At 31.7% G+C, this 27,703-nt stretch overlaps 1 protein-coding gene across 1 annotated transcript in view; it reads right to left on the bottom strand.

Moving 5' to 3' along the window:
- The window catches only part of HBS1 (translation elongation factor EF-1alpha (GTPase) HBS1), a 77,534-nt gene that overhangs the window by 23,376 nt on the left and 26,455 nt on the right, over positions 1 to 27,703 (bottom strand). Inside the window, exons 6-9 of the mRNA XM_076463991.1 lie at positions 11,999 to 12,131; positions 11,456 to 11,680; positions 3,095 to 3,229; positions 1,917 to 2,027 (exon numbers count right to left, since the gene is read on the bottom strand). Of these exons, the coding sequence (XP_076320106.1) occupies positions 1,917 to 2,027; positions 3,095 to 3,229; positions 11,456 to 11,680; positions 11,999 to 12,131 (604 nt within the window). The remainder of the gene's footprint in view (positions 1 to 1,916; positions 2,028 to 3,094; positions 3,230 to 11,455; positions 11,681 to 11,998; positions 12,132 to 27,703) is intronic.

Here is a 27,703-nt window from a genome sequence, read left to right as displayed (position 1 = left end):
GCAGCTTACATTATGCTGTTGAATTACATAATGCATCAGATACTTGGGAGTTGCTCACAAATGTACCTCACAAAAAGTATTACATTATTATTATTTATTTCACCTAATCTAACAATAATTAATATAGTTTCCTTTTTACATTTTAGTTGTTTTTGAAATAAATAAATACAGAAGAAAAACAAGAAAAACGTACTTATCTGGGCTGTCAATTTCTTTTTGACTCTTGACTGTTGATGACACTAAACTTTACTTTTTTTATACTAATGGTAGTGCTGTACCAAATAAATTTCTACTAAATTAAATAATGCACTAAAGAACACACAATAATAATGTGAAAAAAACATCACAATTATTCTGGCTTTGTAGCTATGCAACAAGAGTTTTAAGAAATTCAGATAAGTTTCTTGATGCATTTCCAGTGGGAATAAAGGTTGAACTAGATGAGAAACTCAGAAATCTCTGTATAGAGACAATGTAATGTAATACGTCATTTGAAAAATGAAAACCTTGGCTTTTTATTGGTTATAAATACTATAGTATTAAACAGCAGAGAAAACTATTTACAATTTCTGAAAGAAAGGATGTAACAGGTGGACTATGTAACCAAATAAAATTAAAGGCTGTAAAATTTATTCTTTGCCTAAGTAATTACAATACTGTAATTAGTAATTTGTGTTAAATTTCTTACTACTTGGAGTGGTGGTAAATAAATTACAGAGGAAAGGATGTCTAGAAGACAAATATCAAAATTCTCACACTAAAGGAAATTCTATTTTTTTTTTTAAATATTGCCTTATAAAAGTACAAACTTAAAACATGTACTATTACCCCTATTGTTACAAGTCATGGATCAAAGGCCATGTAATCACATTAATGGACTCAAATTCAAAATTTTATTGAACTACCATTTTATTAATTTATGTTATTGAGCAAGGTATAAAACTGTAGATTATAATCCAAATTTTCATATTACACATTATTTAATTTCTTAATTTAAAGGTCAATATATAAAAAACACACTAAACATCAATTGTTATGTATCATGTGGTATGCTGAATCCAGCACTGGTTAAAATTCAATATTTATGTCAAAATACAAAGTCTATAGTTTTGTATGAATAAGGAACTCAAATTACCAATATTTAAAATCTAGAATATAAAATAAAAACTTCCTATCTTTGCCATATGATGAGATATCACTAATGTACAGAATCCAACACAGTGGTCAAATGCTTACCTCATTCAACTTTTGGAAACAGTCCCTTATATACTCTTAAATCTGTATATGGCATGTGAATAACCAATCAGAAGTTCAGAATGTCCCACATGGTTTTCCTAGTCATCTTCAGATATAACAGCATTATTTATTTATTTTGAGACAAGCCTTTGTGCTTGTAAGTTGAGTCTTTGGCCTTTTTTTTTTTTACTCATATACAGATTTGTTACTAAACTTGATATAATGGATTTCTACAGTATCCTTATCATAATTTATCATGTTTTGGTTATTCAAATGTATATATAAAACCTAAACAAAATGCTTTCTTTCACACACTCCATGCACAAGATTTTTTAAGGCTTAGCAATATTCAACAAGCAGCAACCAAGTAAAAATGTTGTAACTAGAAGAGGTAATTGTTTGCTTTACTTCTTTAATTACTGTTCTATGTTTTAAGAACAATAAATTTTTTAATCTTATTTGTAAATAGTAATAATGTGTGTGTGTGTGTGTGTGTGTGTGTGTAATAAATGACAGAAAATTAACTATATTGATTTTTCTTTGACCAGTATTTCTTGGTTTATATTTTATTTCAAGCAGTTACTAATAACTTTCTCAAATTCACTCAAAATATCAAAATCAAATGAAAATCTGAGCTGAATAAAGTTTACATATAAATAAAAAACTGCCTTAAAAATTACCTTTCCTCTTCTGTTTCATCCAATACCCAAGCATACATGAAAGAGGCTTTACCAAGTTTTTTAGAATCCTGTTCAAATTTATGCATAGCTTTCTTTGCAACATGGCCTAATCTATCAAATAAGAAAGAACATGTTAATTTACAGAATAGGACTAATCTATTTGCCAAATAATATTTAAGTAATCCCAAAAGTTTCAAAATAAGTTAGACTAACTGGTTCAAAGTTGAATTTCATTTTAAATTTACAGTTTGCAGTATTTAATGTTTTAAGAGCATTATTGTGATAGTATGTACCTTCACAAATAGCAACCTTACTGGTGTCAACAATCATCACCTGGAATTAAATTTGTCCATACATATTTGAATGTAAAAAAATTTTCAATAACATAAATAGTAATACATATCAAATGACTAGAATGTATTGCAGTAACAAATATTTTATAACTAATGATTCTTACAAATTCATTACTGACTAAGTATTATGTTTAAGAAATTCCAAAAAATGTTTAAATTGCTTTCCATTACTGTCAACAGTGTACAAAACTGTTTTTAACATGATGTAGCTTTCAAGCAAGACACCAATTATATGGGAACTGGATAACTCCTAACTTTTAACCATAAGCAAAAGCAATAAGTAGATCATAAAACTACAGATGATGAGAACATGTATACAAGTATACTAAAGTTGTGACTTTACTGAACTGCAAATATCAAGGTTTAATAAAACAATGAAGTATATAATGACAACATTTCTAAAGCATTAATCTGATTATATTGGAAAATCCAGTTTCCTAAAAGATATTTCACACAAACATATTTTTCTTTTTGCTACAGTAACTCCAAAGCATGTGAATGTTTACACTTTTCATTGGAATCAGAAAAAGTTATTCTGTGTATTCCTGAAGCCAAAATATGTTACCTTCTCTCTCAGAACACAGATATTTTGATGCTTGTAAAATAAACATTAAACTGTACTTATCACTAATTATAAATGTATATGAAACTAGTTAAGAATAATTTTTTACAATGTTTTATTCATGCTGTGAGAATGTTTCATTGGTTTCAGGATAAAATACCAGACAGAACTAAATCTCACTGTTTGATCTTCAAACTTAAATTTGCACTACTTCCACATGCTGTGAGCAATGGTTTGAATCTAAAACACTAATTCAAACTAACTTGTATAATAAGTGTCCCATAAGTGTACTTTTTCCAGCATCTACATGGCCAATCACTACCAAGTTAATTAAAGGCTTGCTCTGACCTCTTTCTTTCATATATTCAGCCTCAGGATCTCTTTCTACTGCTTTAGATCTGTAAGAAAGATAATGACAAATTGAAACTTCTGTTAATAACATCTAAAACACCTTTAAATAAAAAAGAAGCTTCTTATGCAGACACAAATCCAAGTATCTACACAATGTTATTAACAAATAAAAAGAACTCACCTACCATTTACGACACTTTAATTCTGTCTATTGTTCTCAACTTGCCAGAGGAAAGATTCCATTAGAATTAGTAATTCCAGTTTAAAAGTGTTCTATCTAATAAACTGATTTTTCAAATGATATAAGATACAGTTATTAAATAATCAGTTTGTTAAAAAAAATTCAGAATATGTACTAATTTGAGCATACCTTAACTAATTTAAAAATATAATTATCTTTATAAAGAGAAACTTTTGTAATAGCTCCACTGAAAAGTATTTTGCAACTAACATTCATTTCTATTACAAGACACCATTATTACCAGTTTAATATATGCTGATAACAATCAAACAAGATTATATAACAAAAAAAAACTTGTTTTGGCAGATTATGATTTTTAGTACAGATGTTGTTACACACCAAATTCATCACTTAGGTGCCAATGCCTTTAATTTTGGTCAAAATACATTGAAGACTTAGGGGGAGGTGATTATACAAGATGTTTACTCCTATTATTAAGTTATATATTAAATTAGCAACATTAAGGTTTTCCTTCAGAGAGAACTATTATTGATTTACACCAATATATGGCATTAATGCATACGTTATATTGCAATCAGTTGGATGATCCAGTTTAAAGATGGAGCCTATGTACACTACTATCCCTATTGCATTGATAAGATCTTGCTAGTTTTTGTGAGAATTTCAATAGTAATAATGTTTGAAAGATATCTTCAATATGTGTGAAAACAATATAAAATTAAAAACGTGTAAAATCTATACTAATAAAGTTTGTATGATTGTTTAAATTACAAATACATTTATAGGTCATTATATATAGCAATTTACCAGATTTATTTTGCATTCTCAACTATGAACTAAGAAATAAGTGGTCCCATACCAAAGACGTTTCCACTCATCTCAACTTGATGTGTAAAACTTGGAAAGTGACTGTTATAACGATAGGGTTCGCGTAGGTTTGTTTGTTTTTAATTTTGTGCAAAACTATACAAGGGCTATCTGCATTAGCCATCCCTAATTTAGCAGTCTAAGATTAGAGAGAAGGCAGCTAGTCATCACCACCCACTACCAGTCCTTGGGCTACTTTTTACCAATGAATAGTGTGATTGATGATCACATAATAACACTAAAGGAATGCTCCAGAAGACAAAGGACATAATGTTGGAAGAAATAATTACAAAAAATACCTGTTATTTAGAATAGTTAGGAGGTAAATACACAATATTCTAGGAAAAGCCCAGCTGACATCACTAAACTAGCCAAGTTCAAAACTGATCGAAAGTTAGGAAAGTTGCAATTTTTGTGATTATTTTTAATTTAAAATATTATTTATAATAATACAATGAAAAACTGCAGAGTATTGAAAGAATTTATAAACTATTTTTGTAATGTATTTTTTAATTTTTATATTATTACATAAAGAAAACTAGTTTCAATCACAATTGCTTGAGAGGTTAAACCATGTAACTTTGTAAAAAAAAAAAAATATATATATATAAATCAAAAATCAGAATAAACAACATAGCCATGTGTTTTGCAATGTGATATTATAAAGTCCAATAAAGTGAAAAGGAAAATAATTTTTAAACCTTTATTTACACTAAATATATACTTGCATTTGAAAACAACAAACATCCGTAACGTAAAGACCAATTCATAATATATAAATACAAAAAAAAACTTGTTTGAAGGCACATATGATAAACAAAACTCACAAGGCTGGTGATACCTTTATATCTCAAAACAAGACATACATATCAAAATGTTGGTTCAAAGAAACTTTCTAGAAGGTTGTCTATAAGGTTCATTTTGTTTCCTTACTTCCACCTTTCTTTTGGCCTCAAGAACATAATTTGGTTCTCATAAAACCATGCTTCTTGTCATTTATGAATCTATTATTTCTGGCAATATTGCATGAAAATAAAACCCATCCAGTTTAGGGAGCATTTTTTTTAATTCCAAAAAAAAACATGTCGAGGGATTCATTCAATACTTATGTTGAGAGGTGTTTAAATAATGAAATCACAAAATTCTTTACCAGTTACATGAAGTTGACTCTGTACTTAGTAATAATATGTATGTGCATCTTTCAGTTCCAAGTTCAACAGAAATCTTTAATTGACAGTTTAGCCTGTAAAGGAGTCATTCCCTTAGCTTTTGTAGGCACTTGACTTCAATAATACCATCAGACCCTACAATGACATCTGGGGAGGCTGCTAAATATCCCTTCTAAATGTCCACAAACAGACCACACTTCTGTGCTTGGTTTCCAGTTTTAGCAGAGTGATCAAGTAAGGCATTTGTTTCATTGCTTTTACCATACTCTATTGCAGGTGTAAAGAAAGAAGTGTATGAAATTCTTTTCACTTTGGAGCTGCATGATGTAGTATCTCTCATCTTGCAAATTTCTCCAAAGTGGAAAGCTGTAAGTCGTTGTTTCCTTTATGTCCTCTATGAATAGTTGTTATACCAACCTTGTGTTTATTTTTCTATTTCAGTTTGTTGTTCCACTGGAACTTGTAGTTTTTTAACAAATCATTTTTCAGTTCTGTGACTGAATCTGGGAGATCAGGTTTTTCTGACTGAGGTCCATATTCCTTTCTTCAATTTTTATCCACAAATAGAAGTTTCTTCAATATCCAGCATTTCTTTTTTGCCTCAGGAGCCAAAGGTCATTTGTGAATCAAAATCTTTTGAGTTTGAATCTTAGCTGTATATTTCTTTAAAAATGTAGATGGACATTCTGTGGTGCTGGATTTCCAGGCCAGACTATGACATGCTGGGCCAAGATGAAATACCAAACCTGCAACATATGCTCTTCTATTGTAAGATTCTCATTTTGATCTACAGATCTGTTTGCGACCAATCTTATCACAAGATGCGTATAATTTTATGCAAAGTTGCTTCAACAGCAGTCATTATTCTACTTTTGGTTTTATAAGTTATGTTATTCAAACAGTTTGTTCTGATGTTAGTTATGTTTTTACGGGATAAGTAACAGTATTTGCACTTGCTATGATCATCAAATTTATGGTAAGGTGCATTCTTTAGATCTTTCTTCACTTTCTCTACAGAATTACTGTTTTGTGCATTATACCAAACAGCTACACAAACACATTTTTTTTAATCCTAATATTCTCTCTTTAAGTGTTTGCAGTTTTCTGCACTTTTTCCTGCTTTTAGAATAAAGTTTTGTGTATAGTATTGGAGCATGATTAGCACATTCCATTTTGTCTACCTTCCTGCCATAAGACACATGCTTCATAACTTTTTCATTTACAGGTGAATCATTCATCGACCATTTTCTAATATCAGAGCTTATGCATCTCTTTTAATTTTCAAAATCCTTCTACAATTACATCAGATTCCATTTCACAAGAAGAATCATTCCAGTTTCTGTTACAAGTATGCTTGATCTCTTCTCCTTTCCTTGCTGCTGTAGTACATACACAATAAAATTTATTTCTTACACCTAACAACAATAGCTCTTTTGTCTTTTGACCAATAATAACTGCTACTCCAAAGTTGGCTGTGTGTCTGTGTCCATAGCTTCTCTTACTCCACCCTCCATCAACCATTATAGTAATATATGGAACTCCATCCACATCCAATAGACTTCAAAGAAAAAACTTTCATATTTTAAAACTAAAAACATTATATCCTTATAGATTAAACCAAGATTTCAATAATTCTAGTGCTTTCAATTTGTGCAATAATTATTGTATTGCTAATTTTAGTCTAGATGATATTAATAATTTACCTTCTGAATGTGAAAATAGTTTATTTGTTGATACTTTTCATCAACTTATTAATAGTAATTTAACTATTATAAAAGACAAAATATTACATAGAGTTAAATACAAAAGAGCAACAAAATGTAATAAAATCTCTTGAAAAAATATTGATAAATACATTTTAAAACTTAATTATATTACAGCTTATCCACCTAGATGGTTTTTAGATGGAAATTATATATACTTAAAAAATAAAAATAAAATTATCCCACATAAATTTAAAAAAATACCATACAGATTTATCATTTCATCATCTAAAAAAATAAGATTCAAGATCTGCAAGAAAAATGTGTTATAGTTCCTAATGATAAAGCTAACTGTAACGTTGATATAATTTGCTAAAATTTCTATGCATTAATTATGATAAAAGAAATTAATAATACACAAACCTTTACACATGTCAAGTAATCCATAGATACAATAATTAATAATTTTGTTAAAGCTTATCATAGTGCTATTCAAAAATTGCATAAATCTCCAATTAAATTTAAATTTATTTCCAATTCAATAAAAACAATTATCAAACAACTGGCTATATTATTTAATACATTACTCAGTATTGTACTTGATAAAATAAAAAAGGTAAGTATTAACAAAAAAAGACGTTTTAGATAATAAAAAATAACCAACCTATTTTAGATTGTCTGAAAAAGTGTGAGAAGGTAAATAGTATTCATATATTTGATTTTACAACATTATATACCACAATACCACTAAAAGATTTAATCTTTGTTTTAAATTCATGAACAGAAGAATATTATCCTTTTATAGAGCTGGAATAAAGAAAATATAGTTCCAAAAATATAAAACATATATTAAGTTTCTGTATTTATAATAATTCTATATTTTTAATAAACAGGTTTTAAATAAGTGATAAAAGATTCAACAGAGGCAAACTATTTAACTTGTATTTATATTTATATTTGTACTATTATGAAAATATATTTATTGAAAATTATGCAAATCCAGATATTTTACTTTAACTTACAGATATACAGATGACTTAATTAACATAAATAATTCTGAAACATATAATGTTATTGACACCATTTATCCAGCAGAATAAGAAATTAAAAATACTTCAATTTCTAATACAGATACACATTATTTAGATTTAGAAATTAAATTAACTGATAAAATGAATATCAATATAAATATTTTTGACAAAAGAAAAGATTTTGACTTTGCAATTTATGGTTTACCCTCCATAATTAGTAATGTGTTATACACATCTGTTATAAACATAAAACTTTGTAGTTATTCAAATATTGTAAAATTTGTAATAAATTACAATATTTCATTAATAATGTTCAAATACTGATGCAAAAATTAAAAGTTAATGGATTTAATAAAGATACAAAATTTTAGATACAATTATTAACACAAAAAAGTACTAAGTAAATAAAAATCAGAAAAATTTTACTAGAAATTACTAATTATTTTTAGTTAAAAATAAGGTCATTTAGAAACTTGGCACTACTTTTTTGCAGATGTTCACCTTGAGCTGCATTAAACTTAGTATACTGATCTGGTTCAATGTCATGTTAATTAATGCCTCTACCACATTGGGGGCAGGAATGCTAACTTCAAGTAGTAAGTTTCATCTCATTTACCCCCTAATGGTAGTACCTTATTTCCTTATTTTTACCGTTTTATGTTTATCTTTTTCTTATTCTTATTTTAACTTGGGAGAGCAGTCATCTTCCCACAACCGTCTGCAGGCAGTGAAGGATGATATAGATGTGGGACGTTGTAGGCTTGAGCACCCACATCTTGCTCTCCAATTTCTAATCTTCTTATGTGAGACTAGCAAATTGGAGGTTAAGACTGATAGATAGTATATCCCCACCACAATACAAATTCTACATCCACAGTCACCTCCAAAACCAAGGATACATCTTATAATCCCACATTGTAGCTTGTATCCGAGGATCTGTTTTTAAAACATGAAGCATATTTTGATCTAATTTTAATGTGTTTTGTTTTGGCTTGAAAATTTTGAATATATATACACACAAACACATACATCGATTCACATGCACGTACCATTCTGAAGTGAAATCTGATGTTTGTGGGTTGTGAGGTTTATCTTAAAATAAAAGTCCATCTGCAGCATCTGACAGATTGCTTTCTTCTGTAACAAAGGTTTTGTGGCTTGTCCACTTTTGTTTTTTTGGTAACGTTTTTTGTTTTTTATTACACCAACAATCATTTCATTTTTGACTGGGGAAATTTCCTTTTGTTTTACTCATGTTTTCAACACATATGTAAAGTAAACTATCATGATGAAATGCCTTTTTACCTGCAGGCAATGTACATGGGGATAAGTGGCCACTGTGTTGCCTGGGTTACTATTTCATAATCTAATACCAAGTGTTGTCTACCTCCCTGGCCAACACAATGTTAAATGAATGACCTTCACAAGCAGTCCAGCAAAAATAAATGAGATAAAATATCAATGAACTGTTTCTAAAAATAAAGATTTAAGTAGCAATTCTTAGATTTTATTGATGTAAAAATCACAATACAGTGGTGGAAGATTTGAAAAGAGGAGTAGTTAGTCTAACTTTCACCTAAATAGCCATCTTCAGAACAAAAACAACCATGCTGTAGGTAAATAGCCCAAACGTAAAGGAATAGCAAATGGTCGGAAAACAGGAAAAGTGTAGTAAAACAGTACAAATATAGCTGACAAGTTAGTCTCAACAAAGAAACAGGAGAAAATAGTTATATAAAAATGAATAATAAAATTAGAAAAGAAATGTGGAACTTGACAAAAAATTATCTGTCATATTCTGAATCACTTTTCACAAACTGAGATCTGACCAGCCCTCACTTTGAACAATTTCATGAAGGGTTAGCACTCAAATAATTAACACTTTTAGACCTTGTATGCTACACAGTATGATAATTTTTATTCCATAGGTATTCTATCAATGAGTGATTACAGAAATATGTAAAATACTTATATAGTTTGTACAAATTTTACATAAACACAAGTTTTTATGCTTAAGCCTACATGAAAGTTTATAAAGTGGCATAAGAGAAATGTTCAGGAAAATCTAAATTAAAATAATATATTTTTTTATGTTTACTCATCTATGTGTATGTATGTATATATACTAACAAAACTATGACTATGTATACATGTATATGTAATGGTAAAACTATGACTTGTTATGCATATGTATATATTTAAATGTGTAATAATGAACACATACAAAATTATGACAGAAGATCTTGAAAAGGGGACCTTTCTTCTGCAGGGACAAACTGAGAATAAGTTATTTATTGCTGTAATGATAACAGGTAGAAGTGCAGACCCGAATAATGCAACTGATGACAAACTACAAACTTTCAAGCTCACTGCAAGCTATGAAATTTTACGTGAACAGCGCTAAATACTATTTGTAATAGCATTTTTTAATTCATCTCTCTTACAAAAAATTATATTACTTAAAGAGATTTATCATTTTAACAGTGAATCAAACATAATTGTAGCGAGTCTATTTACAATTAGTTTGATTTTATGACATCTTAAAATTACCACAAAATTGTCTGTTTAAATTTTAAAAATGTTTTAAAAACATTACTTTGTAAAATAAAATCAAAAAAGATGTGCTAGTGAATAACTATGTAAAAAAATTGGACACTTTAATCACATAATTTATATGCATTAACTGAATTTAATGTTGAGAAAATAACTTTTTTAAAAATTCATTTAATAAAAAGCTATTCAGTAAGTGACTTAATTTTAACCTGAAATTAATTCTTTAATATCTTGACTTTTCCAAGAAGTTATTTTTAGATTACCTTATTTACTAAACTTGAAACATCACACACGGAATATCATTTAAATACCTGTATAGAGAGTAAAGGAAAACCTAAAGGTTTGATTAATTTCATTAAAACCTGAAATAGAAACATAAAAAAATATAAAGCAGATATTTAAGTGTTTAAGCTTCAGTACTTATGCTAATATGGTCCTTACTCAAGCTGTGCTTATATTGTTTTGTATGCATTTAAAACAATCTTTCAAAATTATGTCCATTTTAGCCAGCTAACTTGATAACCCATGACATTAAATAAAAGCTATGTTTAACAGTGGCATGTAAGATGAAAAATTACTTCAATTGTTATTTATGTATTCTTCTTTTCTGTTAAGTTGTGATGAGCCAATTATAATGGGATGTTTCACACTTCTAACAGTATTACAGTACAGTTTAATAAAAATTTATACTTTTTTTATAACCTGAAAGCACAAATTGAAATACACACTTCTTCAATTGAAAACTCACTTTCCAGAAGGTTTAGAAGTAACAGCTTCAACCACCACTCCACAGTTCTCAATATGTCTGCTCTTTTCAACCAACTGACTACTGTTTGCTTCTGGTGAAGAGGACTTTTTGGATGGAGTAAGACTGCAATCTCTTGTAGGTGAAATACTTTTTCTAACTGACTGATCATATTTTAATCTAGCATTATCCTTTTCTTTTTTTGTAACATTCTCTTCAATTCTGGACCTATACATTTGAAATTTCCCATGTGAAAGCATGCTCATACATTCAGAATGAAACAAGTATATTCTTTCTCATATATACGTAAACAGATAAAGATATCCATCTGTAAAAGTGCTATACTGTTATCAATTTTTATTCTTAATATAAAATACTATGTCAAGTTAAAAAACAACTTTTATTTATAAAATAAACTGCAAGAATACAGAAATCTTAACCAAACTCTTTATCAGTTATGTTTTATTACTGTTCTCACAACAGTTTATGAAAATGCTGCTGTCCTTTTTGAGCAATAAAAATGTGAATAATTTCCTTATAACTCACCTATACCTATCTCCTTCAGTACCAACAGCTGTTGGTTCTTCACATGTTTCAAATGTGTGTTCACTGACAGAATTTCCCACAACATTGACATTTTCTGATTTTTCTGGTACCAAGTTCTTTTCCAGATAAACACCTGAAACAAACACAGAGTACAAAATGAAACCTGAATTAAAAGATCATAATAAATTTGTCAGAAAAAAACAAACATATTTTATCAATGTAACACACAAAATTGGTGATGAATCATTGGTTGGTTGGTTTGGTGTTTTATGGCACAAAGAAGCAAGGCTATCTACCCCAAACATCCAGTAAAAAGTTAAAATTAAAGTAAAACAAAACAAAGTTTAAAAAAAGAAACAGCATTAAAACCAATGTTTACATCTAGTCCGCAGTAGTACGAGAAAAACTACAGTAATACAAGTTGTAAAGGGCTTTCTTTAGCATAATTGTAATTATCATAACTCACCAGGAAGACTAGCAGGTAAGTTCAAGAACCACCGTCAGTCACCTGAAGTTGGCCTTTCCAGTGCTGGTTTTGAGTTATTTGATGTTACGACCATTTTCTAATTTCAAATCGAACTTGATGGACACTGATTCTCACATTAATAAAGGTCTAATATGTAAATTAAAAACTTGATTGGCATTAAAAAGATTAATGGCTTTTAAAAAACTAAAAACATTTCCAAGGTGAACAGTGTCACCATCACCAATAACACTGTCTAAAGTTATGGATAAACCCTGGGACAGAACATGTTTAAACTGGTGCCATCGTTGAGAGTCATAATGATGGCAAAACAGTAAAATGTGGTTTATTGTGCCCTGAGTGTTACACAGGCTACACAATGGTGCATCAGTTCCAGATGTAAGAAGAAAAAAAAAAAGAATTAAAAACTGTGACCAATGTGTAGTCTAGTTAAAACAACTTCCTCTTTCTGGTCCTTATGAAAGAAACATAGCCAAAGTCCTATATAGGGTATTATTTGGAAAAGCTTGTTTTCACATTGCTCACTTCAATTCGACTGCCCACTGGCACAGAGCCAAGCCTTGAATACAGGACCATTGTCCATGTATGAAACAGGAAAAGCTGTGATAGTGCCAGAGCAGACAGATTTGGCTGTGGTGTTGACAAGCTCTTTCCTGTGAATACCAACGTGGCCCAAAATCCTAAAAACTGGATAGAAGTGGATGTTAAAGATAATTGGGCCAGTCGGTTTTGAATGTCAGCAAGAACAGGGTATTAATTTATGTGAAGTGATTCCAGAGCCAGTAGAGAACTAAGTGAGTCAGTATAAATAGTGCAGTTTGAGTACTGCTTAGCTTCTCTGTGATTCAGGGCAAAAAAATGTCGTACAGTTCAGCAGTGAACACAGAAGCTGTAGAGGAGATTCTGTGTGCAACCATTGAACCACAACAAACCATGGCAGAGCACACAGAGTCACCTGATTTTGAACCATCTGTATAAATAGGAATGGAAGGATGATTCAAAACATGTTCAGCAAATAACAGACAACATTTCCAATCGGGAGTATCTGCTTTTCTCAGATGACTTAAAAGTAGGTCACATTTGAGGACTGTAAGAAGCCATGGTGAGATGGGCTGACCAGTAGATACAGCAATGTTATCCAAGGACAGACCCAATTCATCCAACTGTGCTTGGATACAAAGGCCAAAAGGAGCAATGGCAGATCATCTGTTCTGAAAAAGTATGGCCCACCAAGGTTGGAAAACACAACCCCAGGTAGGATGCTTTGGTAATGAACAAAGTTTCAAAGCAAACAGTGAAGACAGTTACAAACGACAGAGGTGCAAAGATGGTTCATGAGACTCTACGTATATGCTCTGAACTGGAGAAGTACAAAAAGCCCCAGTGCAGAACCAAAGTCCGTGATGATGAATGGTGTCCAGCATCTTTAAGGCCAAGGGCCTGACAGAGCCAAAGGCCAGTAATCCATAGTCGAAATTTGATCGAATAAGAACTCGATATATCTTTAGCATAGAACATCAATCCACTACCTAAGTGATGGAAGAAGACACTGAGTATGTTCAGTGCTCTTGAACATTTGACCCACAGCTGCTTGGTGTGTGGTATAAAGGTCAGCTTACAGTCAAAGATAAGTCCCAAAAACTTTGTCTTAGGGATCACAGGCAGCACAACTTCACCGATACGGAGTTCAGGATCTGAGCAAATACCCCGTTGATGGCAAAAGTGCATGCAAATGGTTTTAGAGAGAGAGAAGTTAAAGCCGTTTGCTGTAGTCCACTTCAGTAAATGATTGAAGGCAGTCTGTAGCTGCCACTCATTAAACCTCATGTTTGATGACTGACATGAGATGTGAAAGTCACTGAAATAGAACCTGTTTGCAACAGTAAGAGGGAGTTGTTCAGTGATGGCATTAATCTTTATACTGAAAAGTGAGGCACTCAAAACACAGCCCTGAGGGACTCTAAATTCCTGCAGAAAAATATGGGAAAGTGTCAAACCCACATGAACTTGGAATCTCCTGTCCATTAAAAAAATTTTGATAAAAATGATCAAATGGCCACATAACCAATATATGTATATGTTTACACACACACACACACACACACACACACATATATATTGAAGTATCGCAAAATGCCACACCTCCATATAGCATCATAAACCTGATCTAGGTCAAAGAATATTGATACAAGATGTTGTTTGAAAAAGGCCTCTCTGATTGATGTTTCATGTTAAATCATGTGGTCCATGGTGGAGCACAGTCTTTGGAACCCATACTGGGTGGGCAAGAGGAGGTTGTTCAATTGGAGAAACCAAACAAGAAAAGCATTAGACATCCTCTCTAAGGTCTTACAGAGACAGTTCATTAAGAACACTTGATGGTACATTGAAGGAATCTTGGGATCCTTCCCAGGCTTGGAGGAAGGTACGACAATAGCCTGGTGCCACGCATCAGGAAAAACATTCTCCTACTAGTTCCAGTTAAAACAACCAGAAGGATAGCAGGAGAAGCAGGAGATAGATGGTGTACTGCCCAACCAATGAAGGGCCAATTTGAGTTCTACCAGTGTAAAGGAATGATTATAGTCATAGAGACATTCAGCTTGAAAAGAATGAGGTAATCACTCTGTCTAAGTCTTGATGGCTAAGGAGGTGGAGGAAAAAGGAAATTTGCTAGATACCCAGTAAAAGCTTTTACCTAGAGTATCAGCAATGCTTTGGGTATCAGCTACTTCCTGGCCATCAGTGAGAAAGATCGAGAGAGGGATAGAATTATATTACCCACTGACTTTTCAAATCTTGTCCCATATGACTTTGAAACTGGTGGTAGAAGATATGCTGGTTGTAAACTTAATCAAAGAGTCCTTTTGGCTTTGAAATCTTACCAACCTAGCATGTGCATGGGCCTGCTGGAAAGCAATGCAGTGTAAAAGTGTGGGATACCTAAGAAAATTATCCCAGGCCCGTTTTTGAGCCTTTCATGCCATGTTGCAGGCAGGGTTCTACCACAGACGAGGACATCGTAGAAAACATGTCAAAGTTTTAGGAATGCAATGAGCATCTGCTTGTATAATACTGCCACACAGTCATCTATTGATGGCTTACAGATGATGACAGGATCAAGTTCTGTGAGAGCAGTTAAATAGGGCCAGTTTGCTTGATCCCACTTCCACCGGGATGCAGATGTAGGATCGCATTGCCCATGCCCAGTCTCTCTAAAAATTACAAGGAAATGATCATTGCTTCATGGATTACTGTCAACCCTCCATGAAAAATGAGAAAATAGTGAAGGGGAGCACAGAACTGACTACGTGCATGAAAATAAGTAGAAGGACCACTATTTAACAGAAAAAGGTTGTAATCATAGAGTATGCTGATCAATGAACAGTGCCTACCCTCCATGCACTAGTCCATCACACAGCCTGTCATTTCTGTACAAAGCAAACTGCCGATGGGTGACTGTATCAGCAGGTTTCAGAAATGTTTCCTGTAGGGAAAGACGTACAGGATGGTAGGAAGCATCAGTGGTTTGATGTCATCCAGATTAGAACATAAACCTGGACAGTTCCATTGTGTCAAGGTGGCCATTTTTGTTTATGTGGAGGCAAATTGGGTGTAGAGCCCTTCTGTTTACAATAAAGTCATTTTCTTTATTGTCTTTATTCAAGGGAGGTCTATCAACCTCCATGGATCCTGCCATGGGTCGATTGGGCAGGTCTATGTTGTTGGAAGGGGATTCCAGTGACTGAGGACGTGAACGAATGGTTGTTTTGCATCTTGGGGTGGGAAAAAAAGATGTATCTGAAAAAATTCCTCTATTTGAAACCAAAGGATGTGGATCTTGGGGTTTGTTGGAATGTATGAGAGGAACAGAGGTGGGTGTAGAAGTTGATTCATCAACCTTTTTAACCATGGAAGTCAAAAGGCTTTTCATTTGTTTTGAAAACAATTCACTTGGAGGCACAGAGAGATCTGTCTGCACTCCCACTGTAGTTGTGGATTAAGTGCAGCACCATATGTCTGAGGTGAAGTGGCAGACAGCAAATTCCGAGCCTCAGGATAACTATTGTCATGAGAAGATGATGTACCCAAGGAAATTCCCATACCCAGAACCAAAGAAAGTGGATCTTGGGATTTGCTGAAATGTATGTTGGGGACAGAGATGGGTGTTGAACTTGATTCATCAACTTTTTAACCATGGAGGTCAAAACACTTTTCATTTGGTTTGAGAAAGATTCTTTTGGAGGTACAGAGAGATCCATCTGCACTCCCACTGTAGTAGTGGAATGAATTACAACAGCACACATCCGAGATGAAGTGGTGAACAGCAACTTTTGAGCTTCAGGATAAGTAATGTTATGAATTGTTTTCAAATGCTGCACCACTTTTTATTCCAACCATTTAGAGCAAGAACAGAAATAGGATGAGTGAGAGCTATTGCAATTGATGCAACGAGGGTCTGTTTCACATTCACAGGCATCGTGGTCCTTGCCACCTCAACACATCAAGGAACCACGACATGACTTCTTTGAGTGACTGAACCTCCGACACTGGAAAACATTTCAAACCCTTTCAGATGTATGGCTGTACCTTGCAATTAAGATAACCTGCCTTGATGGAGACAGATGGGTGTGGTAATGTAAATGTCAAAATGAGAACACTGGTCAGCATTGTATTTCCATCTTTGTGCGTGCAGATACGCCTCACTGCAGAAACTCCTTGGGTAGAGAAACTAGTGAGAATCTCTGACTTGGGGATGTTCTTCAAATCCCTCTCAACAATAACTCCTCAAGATGAATTCAAAGTAACATGAGGTGTAACCTCAATATGCATATCCCCAATTGCCTTTCAATGCAAGAGGAGTTTGCTGTGTTGAGATTTGGATGTTTCCACCAGTATGTCACCATATTGAAGCTTCTTTACTGACTTTGGAGAGCCAGCAAGTCCCTCTAGCCCTTCTGAATGGAAAAGAAAGTCATTTGCCCTAAAGATTTGTCTGAAAGAGAATGTAGGATAAAAATATCAGGTACAACAGGTATTACAGATGTTGAAGTTTGTTGCTTGGAGTCTTCAAGATGTGGTCCTTTACCTATTGACTGTTTTTTCAGGGGGAGGATCAATAAAAACAGAAATAGTTCAGTCCTCACTGACCCCATCCACTATGGAGCCCTACAAAAACAAATAAGGACACTGCAGTAATGCCAGCATCAGATACAATGTCCAAAACACCTGTTGAGAACATTCAACACTGGTACTTGGTTGATCCTAACCCAAGTGGACCAGCCAACTGACCCAAAGGGGGCCACCCCAAGGCCACCCATCTGCAGGAATTCAAGGCCAAAGTGGTGTGTTAGGGTTGGACCCCTTAATCACCAAGATCCTCTCCTCCCCTTCATGAGTCACCATACAACAAACATGTGGGTGGATGTCTAGATCCCACAGGATGTAAACTGATAGAATAGAACCTTTCCTGGGAGGTCCCCTCACCTCATACAGGAATCTGCAACAAGGGGGTTGAAGAATGTACCTTTACTAATACTTACTTTTTACTGCAATATTTCAAGTAAAATTAAATTCTTTTATGAGAGTAAAGCCTGTACTCCTGGCAGATACATATTAACAAGCTGATTAATACATTTAAACTTTAAAGTTACATCAGCTTAAACATTACCAATAAAAAACTGTATGAAATGATAACCCAAAACCATTCTACAAGGTGTCCAAAATGTTTGGAACAGGCACTCCAATAAATTTTACATAACACGTTCCACATGTTGTTCTTGTCATACAAAAATAGTGTGGATTAACAGCATGATTAAGTCAAACTTCTTACTTGATAGTGCCATAATCAGTCACATATGTGAAATTTAAAAAAAACAACAAAAAAACTGTAAAATATCTATGGTTCCAGACTTTTAAGACAACCTTTAGATTAGATTATTCAGTTTGTCAACTCCTAAATTTAACTGTTTTTGGAAGTTTATATAAAATTCATACATACATACCCTGGGTTTTTTCTTTTAATCTACACACCAAAATAAATATAATAGATAAAATATTCAGATAGGGGATAATTATAACTATTAAACCTTTTTTAAGTATTTTGAATAGACATGTTCTCATAATGATAACCATATAATTTGAGATGGAACTGAAACTTTATTTTCATAGTACACCCATTCTAACAGCAACCAGTAACTTTTCATTACTGAACAATTTTATATACTTGCTAAACCCATTTTCTAAAATCAAGGGTGCAAACAAACATTCAAAGTTTCAAAAAGATTTTGTGGTTGGAGCAGTAATTAACAAGTTCCAAGGTAACTAAATCTAAAACAAGTAAAATTCTTCAAGCATTTGTTCCTACATATTCTATATTGTTCCAACAGTTATACTTTTGAAATGAAGTTCTCTCCTTTTTACAGACAGTTTGAGCAAAAACATGCTTCATGATGCATCTTCATTAAACATCTTGAATTGTCATGTGAAAGTTAGATATCCAAGAATTTTCCAATTTCAGTGCTAAAACTGAAACAATCTTTTAGAATACTTTAAAAACCAGGTCCAAGTTTTCACTCTTAACAGCCATAATAGTGTTCAAAGCTGTTTATGGAATGGATGTATCAAAAGATTTCAAGTTGTGTCATTACACTGTCATGGTATACTTCTATACAACAGCTGGTTTTTACATATATAAAAGGGTCTACTTTTTGTAAGAAGAAAACATATATTATCCATGGTATAGTGAGTGCGTACCTCAATTTAACTGAACAAATTTTATATAAAGCAAGACCCCATTTGCAGTAGAGGGATATGGATTTCATACACAGTATATGCGATTAGTATGTTGTATGACCTGCATTACCATCAGTATCACCACCAATCAACTTTTTCATCATATTGGTACTCCATGGTCCACCATTCCAGTAGCTATGAAATGATATGTGACAAAGGTAACCTATGTTCCACTCATTGAAAAGAGAGAATTTGTGTGGGGGAGACCCAGAGAAAGTGCTTGAATCTCCATTGGTCCTTCATTCCAGAATGGTCTTTTACTAGAGACAATGCAATAAATGATCATAAAACCTTATTTTTAAATGCAAGCAGTTGCCAGCCATAGAAGTGGGTAGCATGTCTCTAATTATGGCTTCTTCCATGACCATCGATGAAACTGGCAAGGTGTGGATTGGGCAACAGAGTGAATGTGGATCTATACACTTAAGAGTATAAACCACAAGGATGCCTCAAGTGGTCTTGAACCTGTGTAGATCCAGAGTAAACAGTATGAGCACTTTATCCTGGCTCAATGTGGATTTTGGGTAAGAATACCAACCACCTGATAGGAATCTTTAGAATAAAAGAGGGATTCTGAAGGATAAATAGTACATATCCCACCTCAAAGCTGGCTGGTAATTGAAGAATAGTAACCCATGGATGTCAAAAACCATCAATTGAGAAAACAGCCAAAAAGTGTAGGGGATGAGATGGATGTACAAAGAGTTCACATACTTGAGATGAACAAGTCAATAAAAAGTCACTACACCTAACATGCAAGAGAAAAAAGATCCATGTAAAAGAGGAGACATAGGAACTATACTGGAATAGCAGTAATCATAGGAAGAGAAGCAGAAGAAAACAAATCAGTAGATAAAGATGGTACAAAAGTCAGGAAGTCAACAGCTCAAATGTACAAGACTGTGAAAAACCTTATTCATGTCTCAATCATGCAAGATATTTGGAAAGGAGGACTAAGAATGAAGGAGTGGATCATAATGGAGAAAACATTGAAAGAAACATCTTTGGGTATCTGGAAAGGAAAAGGGCCCTGGACAGGTTCAGCTAAAGAAGTAAAGCTAAGACCAAGAATCCATCAACAAATGGCATACAAAATTATTGCAGGAAGGAAAGGGATAACAGAAATATCAATGCAAAAGACTATGACAAAAATAAAATCACATTAGTGGAAAGTTTGGCCAGATGGGCAACTGATCAGGCAGAGTCAATGTGTGGGAGTAGAGAAATGATATTCTTCTATAAGGAAGGAAAGAATGAGTATGAAACTTTGTAGAATGGATGGCAACTGCCTGTTGTGAAGACACAAGTGTAGAGGACAACGTTTTGAAAGTCTTCTGCCTTTTGAAATGTTGAATTTACACTTGTGTCTCCACTACAGGCAGTTGCCATCCATTCTACAAAGTTCCATCATAAATAATCTGCCTAAACAATCTATCAAAGAAGAGTGGGTCTAATGGAAAATAAGGGAGTTTAAGTATCAAGCAGACCAAGGTGAAAGCAATCAAAAAGTTGCTAAAAATACAGCCAAATAAGAACAGTAATGTGTAAACTGAGGCTCAGAAAGAGGAGATATGGGGAAAGGTATAAAGAAAAGGGTAAGAGCAAGCCTGGTTGAGAAAATTGACAGCCAGAGCCAAAGGATGAGAAATGGAGAGCCATGAAATAAGAAACCCTAAGATGAGCAAGGACAGTAAGAGCATTCAAGAGGGGTGTGTTTAACCAGAAGTAAACTTCACAGAAAACCTGAAATGTAGAAGTAACTCCATTGATAGAATACAGACTGGACCAAGATCAAAATTCCAAGAAAGTGATATGAATGGACTCAGAAGTCATACATGGCTTGTACCCAAAAACAAAAAACCCCTTAAACAGAAGGGTTAAAACTTAAATTTCAAAAAACTGTTGTAGCAAAAATAGAAAAACCCATTCTTAAGGGTTTTCAAACCTTGTAAGAATGTTTGAAGAGTTTTGTTTTTACAAAATAAATTTATGTTATTCTGATATTTATGTCATTTGACAAGGATTTAATTTTGGCTAAGCATTTGTTTGCCTAATAAAAAAAATTATTTATAATTATCTTTCACTTAAGTGTTTACAACATGCTTGAAAAACTGTATACAATAAAATAATGGTATTAATAAAAGTGTACAAAGTAGAAAAAGAGTTGTGAGCATTCAGTGTATGACAATTTCAACAGCTGAAACAAACTCACAAAAACAAAGAAAATCCACAGTGAAGAAAAATTATGTAGTGTTTATAGCAGTCTGTGATAGGAACCAAAGCTAATTTATTGCAAAGTAAAGTAAATGTAAAGTTGTAATAAAGGTAAATTTAATTGAATATACAGAAATGTCTAGACATGTGTTCACAAAATGATAAGAATACAATTTTGAACAAACTGTGCATATGTATTTTAAATCTAAGTAAAGTTACAAAAGTCCAAAGAAATTTACATTTCATATAATGTTCATGTTTTTTTTAATAGGAAGTTACATACCAGTTAGGTTATGTTTGTGCAAAGTACTTTGAAAGTGAGAAAACTAAAGTTGAAATTGAAGCCAGTCATAATCTAATGACAATGACATTGTGCCTTTGTGTATTGTACTCAATGCATTAAAAAGTTGGACCAAGATAATACACATAACATGATTCTGAATGGCACATCAAATATGTAATTCAGACTCTTTGGACAAAGGCCTTTCTAATTACTAGACTTGTAGCATTTGATCAAGAAATTTGTGGAAAAAAAACCCAAAAAACTACAGACAAAATTATTTATATACATTTATAATATCAATTTATTGCATTTTCTTGTGTGATATAGTCTTACATTCAATTTAATCACAATCCATTTGTTAAATGCATCGTAATACTAATAATTACAGCAATATTGGGATTTTGTTCAAAACTGAGTGGCAGCATAACAAATATGAAATAAAGTGAGTAGTAATGTTCAATTCTCTTTGATATTGACCACAAAATTCTAAGGTACTTTCCCTGAGAGTTTCTATTTCTAACCTTTACAGTATATTTCCTATATTTATTTTGCTGTAAGCAGTTGAACAAAAACCTACCATTCAAAAAACAAGAAACTGCCATTCCTGTAATTAAGGCTGTTTATGTAACAAAATAAAACAACACTGTCAGCAGCAAATAAGCTGATGCAGCACAATTACCAGACATTCCCCACAGAGTTTATTGTAATTCCATTTTGAGAACACAGTTGGAGAAGGTCTTTTGTATACAAATCACATACGTGTCTATGAACACGTGCATGTGTGTGTGTGCGTATAAATATATATTACTATTTATTCGTACATGCTTATTTTTCTTAAAACAGAGTAAATAAAACATGTACAAAAACAATGATTTTTTATTATTTACAATGTTAAAAAATTGATTTTTATTTGCATACTGTATTTGTAAAGCCTCGCAATGAGCCTTATTTAATCTCTCAAATGGAAGGAAAACACAAATCAATTTCTACACCTTTCAAAGACTCATTTTGGAAAAAAAAGTTATCAAATTATTATACTGGTACATACAAAATCACTGGAAGTTATATGGCTTTGTAACCAAGATATATTTGGGTTTAAAAACGTTCTGTTCACAGCAACAACAAATTTAACAGACTTCAACATTTCCAATCAAAACCAACTTTCCCCTTCAAGCCAATCAGAAACAACTGTCAAATGTACGTAATTTGGAAAGTGGAATGCTATCTCATTCTTTTGAACCAAGATTTCAAGGGATTAGGTTATGTCTTCAGTCTTCTTCAAATTTCATATTTTTAAAACTGAAATACTTGATGAAATATAGAATTCTACAGTGTTGATACAGTAATTTAAGAATTTCTTCGTTATTCAAAGGTATATATAAAAAAACTTAAAAAAAAATTGTTTCATATCCTCCAAATGCACAATTTCTTAAGGCTTAACAAACTAAGAGAAGCAATGACCATGTACAAAGGTTGAAACAAGACAACTGTTTGCTTTACTTCTTCATTTACTGTTCTATGTTTTAAGAAAAATATGTTTAAGAACTTATTTGTAAATTGTAATAATATATATATACATATATAATGTATAGTAATTGAAATGAGACTGTATTTTACAAAATACTAGTCCACTAAAGCAAAACCAAGATAGGTATCTTTTATATTATTGGATATGGTAGTATGAGTGCATATGCAGCACATCATTGCAACTGTATTGACAGCTAGCATGACTGGAAGGTCAATATAATAAAAATATGTACACACACACACACACACACACACACACACACACATACTTTTACATACATATATGGTTATAAGATTTAAGTCATTTAGACTAAATAGTTGTATTTTTGTTTTGCAATTTGTAATCATTTTGAAATGAAAACAGCATAATTTATATTTATTTTCTAATTTTGTACAGTAGTTATGAGGTTGGTCAAACTGATAGACTTCCAATAGTTAGAAAAATAATAATAACAACAGGTAGAAAAAACATCTGATACAATGCAGTCTTACCAAAAAACAAGCATATGAAATATATTTAGAAGGTTTTAGAGATTATATAAATAACATTTGAGATTTTTTGATATGAATAATATACTTTCTTAGAACTTTCAACCATTATGTGCTTATCATTTTCATGTTATTACTTTTAAATTAGTAAGTGTATGTTCATGAAATTTGGCAGGTTATTGGCAAACATAAAAAGGCTTTCACATGCAAAATATCAGACATTTTGTAAAGTCTTATGGTTTGTTATGCAATGTTTTACCTGTGCCTTTTTTCCTTTCTCATGTTACCTATCCAACATGCAAAGTAATTTTCATTTTAAGATTAAAAATACTTTTATGCATCAAAAAACTTTGAAATATCACATGCAAAATCCTTATAATGTCAAGACAGTTTTATCAAAAGTTTTCTTAAGAAAAAACTATATTTTATATTATTTTCATAAATGAATCTGTATGAGTTTAGCCAATTTGATTGGTCTCATAACCACCATACAGAATAAGGAAATGAACAGAAATTATGCCTTTTTAGTTTAATAATGACTATTGATTTTTAAACAAAAACATGTATGTTTGGACTAAATAGCTTAAATCTTATAATATTGTACATTTATATAATTATTTTTATTATGCTGTCCTTTTAGTTGTAGCTGGCTAATAATATAGAAGTTACAATGATGCAGTACAAGTGTACTCATGCTACCATATCCAATTTTATAAAACTGACCTTTAGTCATTACAAAATGATCTGTCTTGGCTGCATTTTAGAGAACTAGAATTTTGTCAAATACAACCACATTTCAATTATTACACATTGGATAAGAATATTGATTATTACTATTCAAAAACAAGTTCTTAAACTTATTCTTAAAAAACAAAACAGTGAATAAAGAAATAAAGCAACAATTATCTCTTCTAGTTACAATCCTTTGTACTCAGCTGCTGCTTGTCATAGATTGCTAAGCCTCAAAATTTTGCATGTTGAGGATGGGAAACGAAATAATTGTTTTGGGTTCTTTTCACATGTGTGTTTAAGTGACCAAAAAATATAAATTACTTCACTGATACCACAGAATTCCATTATAATTTATCAAGTTTAATAACTAAGCAGAATTTGTATCTAAAAAATTATTAAATTTCAAACAAGCTAAATACAACTTACAAGTATGAGGTTTGTATCGAGAGAGAGAGAGAGAAAAGAAGCAATTATATTTGAAAATGGTTAAGAAAATCACTGAGAAGATATTCCGAGCTTCTGATTGGTTATTCCCATGTCATACAAAGAAATAAATGTATATGAGGGACTGTTTTCAAAAATAGAAAGAGGTGAGCACAGGCCAATGTGTTTGACTCACTAAACAGTTATAGCTCAGCAAATAGAAAATATAAAAGGTTTTTACTTTACATTCTAGTTTGTCAATACAAGTAATCTCAGTTCCTAATTTATACAAAACTATAGACTTCGTATTTTGACATCACAAGCATCTAATCTTAACCAGTGCTGCATTCAACATACCACATGAACCACATAAATTGATGTTCAAATGTGATTTTTTTAAATACTGGCCTTTAGATAAAGAAATTAAATAATGCACACAAGAATTTCAATTATAATTTGATACTAAACTTATTGATACAAATGCATAAAATAGTAGTTGAATAAACTTTTGAATGCATGTCAACAAATGCAATGAGCTGTCATGATAGGGTTAATAATGACAAGAAAATCATTTTACATACAAATTAATAATAAAACAGACAATATTTCACAAAATTCTTTAAGCACAAAAAGCTATAGTATAAATACCTAATATGTACAAATGTGTATAAGAGCTCATATCTTTTGAACTGAGCCCATCATGTAAGTGTTAGTCAACCTTTGAAAACAGCAGTACATAAGGTTTTGACAACATTCAACACTTGACAAATATTCAAACTCTAAACTCTTAATTAACACCTATCATAAACACAATTACAAACATGTAAAATAATACTGAATTATCTAGTATATCAAATCTGAAAAACAATATTACAGTATTTTTTATTTTCACCTATTCATGAGTAATCAGCATAGCTTGGATTAGCAAACTGGAGGAATAAAATAAGGCCTCATAATGGTGGTGTGTATACAGTATTTATAGTTCTACATCCCCTTTAACTCAATTTAATAACCTAAAGAAAATATTATTTACATGTGAACATTTTAGGTTAATAAATGGTTAAAAAGGGCTTAAACACTCCATAAATATTATAAGTCTGGAAAAATGTACACAGTACTGTTGCTTCTAAATGTTAAAGCAGTTGTACTGTATGTGTGACATTTGTATGTGCAAAGTTTATGATTAAAAATAAAGTGTTACAAGTAATTTAAGTTATAAATGCATAAGATAGTAGTTCAATAAACTTTTGAAAGCAAGTCAATGAATGCAATGACCTGTAACCTGTTGTGATAGGGTAAGTAATGACAAGAAAATCACTTCGCATTTGGACTAGTAACAAAACACAATATTTAACAAATAAATGCTTTATGCATCAGAAAATTGTAACATTTCACATGTGAAATCTCTAACCTCAGATGTTATCTGAAAACAGGTTTCTCTAGTTTCTCATATTTTTTCAAGACTATTTTTCAGATAAATTTTAAAGTCACTAATATGCATTAACTCTAATCTATTACAATAATTTTGGACTGAAACATATTTTAAAGTTGATATTTTATCATTTTCTGATGTTTAGTGTAATTCACAAAGAAAAATAAAAGTTCATATTTTAATTTCTGCATAGCTACAAAGATTTACCTATATATATTAAATAAACCAACTATTTATTTTTTTATAATTTTTCTGCTCAATCTGACCAAAAACTTTATTTTTGCTTTATATTATCCATTTCTTATTTTTCAAATCTTTTCCTTGTTTTTTGCATACATCTTGGTTGAAATCTTATTATGTTACCACAAAGCTAATGAGACATAGTTTTGAAAATATCTGTTATTTTCACTGTTCTATCTCTGTATGCGTTTGGCTGATTTGATAAACCTCACAGCCAACATATAAAACTACGAAATAGATATAAAATATGTTTTTTTTGTTCTAAAATGACTAAAGATTGTAACACAAAACCACATATGTTAAGTTAATTATCTTAAATCTCATAACATTGTATATCTATATGTATTTATGTTTATGTTTTTACCTTTCAGTCATGTATGACTATTATTATAGAAGTTCCAATGACACGTCACATGTGCACGTTACCCATATCCAACAGTATAAATTTGGTTTTCACAAAGTGGCCTTTGCTCTAGTGAACCAATATTTTGTAAAATACAACCTCAATTTGGTTATATTATATTATACAGGTATATATATTATTACTATTTATAATTAAGTTCTTAAATTTAAGTTATTCTTCTTAAAAAATAGAACAATAAATGATGAAATATAAAAAAATGATCTCTTCTACTTATGAAGTTTGTACTCAATTACCATAATGTGCTAAGCCTTGTCAAATTTTGCACAGGGAGGATGTAAAACTTAATTTTTGGTTTTAAATAACAGTATCTATATTAATACCATAAAACTCCACTGTAATATATCAAGATTAGTAACAAAGTTGTATGTAAGTCTTAAAAAAAAAATTATATTTTGAGTTCTGCTATATGTTATATCTCCACTTCAGTACTACCATGAAAAGAGAGGTTTTCCCATGTAAGCACTATGCAAAGGGTGAGAAAACCATGTGGGGAACATTCTGAACTTCCAACTGCCTATACATATACCACAGAGCTACCTAGAGTCCGCCTTGGTTGATTTGCTAAATATAACTCAGAAAACAGAAAAGAAATGAGTTTCCTACTTTCTCTATATGTAAAAATGGCTGGTTTGAGTTGAAAAAAATTTTTTGCAGAGGAGCAA

The sequence above is a fragment of the Tachypleus tridentatus genome, chromosome 10 (assembly GCF_004210375.1).
Source record: "Tachypleus tridentatus isolate NWPU-2018 chromosome 10, ASM421037v1, whole genome shotgun sequence".
Taxonomy (NCBI): domain Eukaryota; kingdom Metazoa; phylum Arthropoda; class Merostomata; order Xiphosura; family Limulidae; genus Tachypleus; species Tachypleus tridentatus.
This window is presented reverse-complemented; position numbering and strand designations above follow the sequence as displayed.